The 5,619-nt window shown below is 34.5% G+C and overlaps 1 protein-coding gene across 1 annotated transcript; it reads right to left on the reverse strand.

Moving 5' to 3' along the window:
* Window positions 1-1,198: 1,198 nt before the first annotated feature.
* On the reverse strand, window positions 1,199-2,811 carry LOC139987264 (uncharacterized). The gene is made up of 2 exons (XM_074111722.1): window positions 2,600-2,811; window positions 1,199-1,797 (listed from the first exon to the last, which is right to left on the reverse strand). The coding sequence occupies exon 2, from the start codon at window positions 1,790-1,792 to the stop codon at window positions 1,211-1,213; it is 582 nt and encodes a 193-aa protein (XP_073967823.1). The 5' UTR covers window positions 1,793-1,797; window positions 2,600-2,811; the 3' UTR covers window positions 1,199-1,210.
* Between the last annotated feature and the right edge of the window lie 2,808 nt (window positions 2,812-5,619).

The raw sequence follows: 5,619 nt of genomic DNA on the forward strand, positions 1-5,619 counted from the left end.
TCAATCTCAACTTTGTTTTAATCGAACAAGAGGCTTACGACGACTTAAAAAAATGTTTAGCGTAAAATTTAACAGCGAGAAATAGAACAGCGAACTGAATAGCGAAAAATCACATATATCAATAACGACTCTTTCATATGTTGCTCAAGCTTAAGTTTTCTAACGATAGAGAAACACTGTTCGGTCAAAGCTGACGTGTAGAACATGATAGAATTAAAATACGCGTGAAAATATGCTCGAACTTAACACTAGGTTTACTCTACGAGCTACTACTACTATCTCTACGAGCACCCGTCAAATTGACGGGTAAACGAAAATACGCATTTTCTTTAAAAAATAGATTTATTCAAATTAAGTTTGAATTGAACAATATTAGGCTTGGCGTTTAAATAAATTATTAATAAGTAAAATGTCTTTTTTTTATTATCACGGGAATAATAACAATAACATTAACGGTATAGGGTAATCATATTTATTGAACACATTTTTTTACAAATATACCGAATTTTGTTTGTGCATTTTCCGCATACGATCTTTTTGCAATATATACAACAATTATTGCTTGTATTTTTTTGCAGTAGCCCACTTGGCAACTTTTTCGCACTTCTGACGTTGAAGGTGGCAGAAATGAAACGTTAGATCTTTGGCAAATGTTCTCCTTGTTTTCTCCAGCTAATTCCTCGGCTAAACAAAATATGAACTCCTTTCTGGATATTTTCGATCTGGTGCACTCTTTACATAACATCCACGCGTTTATCGCTGCCAAATCTAAAATATTGAAAAAAAACGTGAAGGGGCCATAGGAAACAAAAGCAATGGTTTCTGGGTATGTTTGGTGCTTAGAAGGAGGACTTTTACGTTAGGTTTACTTTTATACACAGTAAGCGTGCAGTTTTATAATTTATATAAATGTGAGGAAAACAAAGTTGTCTTGTCCTTTTTTTCGTTTTCGAGTTTCATCTTTCCCCATATAAGGGAAACCATTCAAAATATATTTTGTTTGGACGTTAACTGCTAACCAAAACATAATGCCAAATTTATGAGGCTTATTCGGCATATATTGCGTAAATCTGCATCGGGCTTTCGTTGGAAATAATTGTTCATCTATTGAGATATTTTCATATGGCTTGTAACAAGCCTGACTATTACTTATAAATTTGTTCCATATTTCGGATATCAGCTAGAATCAGAAGCTTTCAATGATCTCGCTTCATATGCATCCCGAACATATAGAATTCCTAAAAAAACTACGTAACTCAGCAACTATGATTGACCAGTCTTTTTTCAAAACTCGATGCGCCTCGGTTTCAGTGCAATCTTTTATATGCTCCATTATGTGTCTATCAATTATCAATTCGAAAGCACTAGTTACACAACCCGACATAATGTTTCTCTTATCATAGCCAGTAGGCCCTGCGATATCCTTGAATGTCATACGAACGGACGTTCTACCCCTAGATCCGCCTGCTTTCAGTTTTATCCACTGTGTCCCGTCAATTGCAATTTCAATTTCACCCATTACATTTTGGGATGTGCTTGGAATTCTCGTTCTTTCATCCTCGGAGTCAGAACTAGATAGAATACGCATTCTTTTCTTGTTACGACACACTTTCAAGAAGTTTTCCTCTTCACTATCCAAAAATCCTTTTATCTTTCCACTTTCAATGTATTCAGAACTTTCACTGTCAGCTTCGCTTTGGCCTAATTCATACTGATCTTCACCCTCAGAACAATCTTCATTGATGTTGACAATTTTGTTCAATATCTTATTATATCTCCTGGATTTACTCATGATTGCTAGAAAAGGGAGACTAATCAAAATAAGAAAATATTGTACCCAAATTCAATTACCCTATTGTAAATACTGTAGCGGCACTCGACAGTAAACTTTCCAACGGTTTCTGTCCTGTGGCTCGCTACACAAAGACCCTATTTTTCGGATAAGATGATTGCCAGATGTGGATACATCCTCACAGAATATCTTCAGCTAGCCTAAGGACTCGCTATAAATCTTAGGATTTATTTAGTTAAGGTTCTCCAAAGGGACAAATAGTCTTTCTCTTAACAGTCCCTAAATCTATCACCTACTACGGGAAGATACGAGAAATCTGCTTTTCTCACGTACGATGCTTCCCGCTAGAAATTTTCTATCAAGGGCGGTTAGTATCCTTTTCCAACACCAACACAAAATTAGCCAATTAACAGCGACGTCCATTTCCCTCGTTTTCCGAACCAAGGCTTTCCTCAACGAATCCGATGATCTCGCATCCGTAGACAGACCCCATCATAGTTTTCCTCCGCACCATCATCTTGACGGGAAGTTACGTTAGACATCAGTCCGAGTAAATAGTTGGTAGTTCGCAGTAATAATTGATCAGAGTTCCTCGACATCTTAAGCAATCATCATTCGAACTTGCATCGCGTATCAAAACGTATCGACCAGAAGTCGAACTTGTAATCGTGAATCGCAAACCGGTAATAGTAATCGCGAGTTCTACGCAAAGTGTACATATAGAGTATATGATAATAAATATATATTGTTAAATATACTCAAGTGTTTCTTCAGCGCCTATTACGATCTATCCACCTCAATACTTACAATAAGCGGAGACAATGGTGAGAAATGTCTACAATAACTGAAACTTTTGCACACTGTCTTTGAAAAATAGATTGTTTGTGAAATCAGCTAGCCCGTCAATTTGGCAGGTTTCATAGAGATAGGTATACTACATACAGATTTCATAAAAATTAGAAAGCCTAGGAAAAAATAATTGTGTGTATACATTCTTTGAATGAAATGATTAATTTACGATGCGAAATGGTTAAAATTAATGGTTTTTGGGGTATTTCTTTTTGAAGTTCGAAACCCGTCAAATTGACGGATCCCGTAAACCTAGTGTTAAAAGTTGAGATTACAGATTTAAGAAAGGAGAACGGCTTGCAGTACTGCATGTCATAAAGAGTGGCATAGCCCTGCGCAGTTGTTTTAACGTTTATATCGATTTCCTGAGAACGAACGCATTAACGGCAAACCGCGAACTCCTAGTCTCTAAGGAGGAATGTGGCTACTATGCTCCGGTAACGCAAACCCCTCGATTGTATTCCTCTCTGTCTGATACCAAGTCCGTTTACCAGTTGTCTGCGTCCATCCCTCTCACGTATCTTTCTGTTCACTTTGGTCTCTTGCACTTCATCGAGGTTCCGCGGCTCCTAAATTTCCTACCCTTTAGTAATAATATATTTGTCCCATGGGTGTCGCTGAGCAAGCCCTCGCCCTCCTAAGACCTTGAACGCAACCATTATCTTATATATAACCAAGCTTCCTTCCTGGCCATTTTAGGACCATCCAACCCACGCTATATCTCAAGCTACGCTTATTCTTTCAAGATTCCACATCCGGAAATAAACTTTACCCTCGGTGCACGCACACATTAATTATGACACTATTCTTGAAGATTAGATAAAACGCAAGAGAAATAAAGCAGCAGAATGTTTCACTAAGGTCCATAGGGAAAAACGTGAAAACGATTTTAAAGTTCGATAATCAATTCCACTGTTACTAAAATTGTATTTTTAATTGGTTGTGTCATTGCATGCGACAAGATTAATAAATCTTTAGATTGATAAATCTCACTGTGTCATTAGATGGAAGGGTTCTAATACGATACGATTAAGAAAACTTGCTGGATTCGAAGATGCAAGTTTTTTGAAATTATTCGATAAGTTGAAGAAATTTTATGGAAAACAAATATATAATTATTAAGACAAGAATATTTTAATACGATTCTTTAAATTTTCAAGGGGTTGGGAAAGTATATGTTTACCTCGAAAAGAGACAATTTTGGTAAAATTTTAGTTACTGACCGATAATCTATTGGATTTTAAAACTTCTTCCATATAAAAAAATTTTCTCGCGCGCTCTCCATACGTTATATAGACTGTACCGTACAATGATTAAACCGGGGATGTTTATGCATTTATGGAAAGTTCAAAGGTGTAAGAATATACACAATGCACAAAATTCACAAAAATATATAAAATATCTAAAGTATGATAGTTGATATGATATTTAATAAATATTACAAATTTCTGCATAGGTTTCATTTTGTTGTCGTGTTCGAAAAAGCATGAAATTGCATAATCATTCGTCATAGTCTAATGATAATGTAATAAATATCATCGTTCGAGATAAAAATGTGTATGAATATTTTAAAAAAGATTTAATTTTTTTAGAATGAAATTAAAGTATTAACGTACCGTCGCGATATAATTTTCAGTTCAATTATATTATCATTTTATAATATAATTTTCAGCTAACATTGTTCATACCCCTTTGACATTTAAAAAGACATGAAATCTGAAATAAATCGACAACTTCATGCTTTTCAAGTGTACATAGAGAAAGCAGCGCAATTTAGACAAATATGTAGAGTAATGTAGTTGTTTCCAAACACGAAACTATGTGATCGTTAGTGAATACTGCGAATTCTGTAAATTGCTCTCTCAAATTATGCAGATTTCGTGTACTTTCATGCTCTCCAAAATCTACAGTATTTACTTACACTTTCGGCTCTTTAACATCTATATTTATATACATATATACCGAACCAGATTTTATTTTAAATCTGTGCTCGTACAATTAACATTTGAGAAAAATTGCATTGAACTGTACAACAAACGTCTTTTTCAATTCTAAATTTTTTCATTTGTATTACAGTAAACAATTTCATCGAAAAATTTATTCTTTTACAAGATTTATAACTCGTGGTTAAGTAGAAAAATATAGAGATCTAAAAATTGTTGCTCCGATTCATTCCAAAATGATTTCACTGACGAGGGATCCTACTAGAAATTTCTCACTATAGTAATTATTTCCTAATTATAGTAATTATAGTAATTAATTCCTACTATATTGATTGCTATGATTGATCGATTACACCCTACATCTTGTAGACAATCATAAACAATCTTGTAAACATCATATCGCGACGCTACATCACACATTTGTCCGGTGAAAACATTATATGATCAGTTACAAGTTATGTGCTTGTACAGCTCCTTCAATCGATAGTCTCTCACACTATCCTACTAACATGACTTTAAGCTGGTAACTCATCTAGTCGATCCTTTTACAGGTATTACCACTTTTTCTTCGCAATCAATTCTCTTTAACTTCAAAGACGCAAATATTGGCTAAGAGTTATCAAGTCCTTCGAGTTATCATCAGTAGGTATTGTAGAACTAGTGGAACCTATTGGGTTTTCTATTAAATATTTTACACTTAAATCTGCATTAGCAACTCTTTTGGTAATTACTTTTCCGCCTTATAAAAATTAAAACACAGATTCCGCTCTGACATTTTGCTGTATTATTAAGAAAGATTATTAAATTTAGATATAACAACAATCAATTTATATCAAAATACACCGTCGGATCGGTCAATTAGGCTTTACATTGTAGTAAAATGTAATTTGCAATTTGAGTATTTCCTCAAGAACTGCCCTGAGGTTAATAGCAAACCTGACACCCAACATTTGATACTCAAAATAATTATCGAATGTTCTGTGAAATATTAGTCATATAGTTATTTCCACTAATAATAGTAGGCGTAGTTGCGAT

Source organism: Bombus fervidus, chromosome 5 (assembly GCF_041682495.2).
Source record: "Bombus fervidus isolate BK054 chromosome 5, iyBomFerv1, whole genome shotgun sequence".
Taxonomy (NCBI): domain Eukaryota; kingdom Metazoa; phylum Arthropoda; class Insecta; order Hymenoptera; family Apidae; genus Bombus; species Bombus fervidus.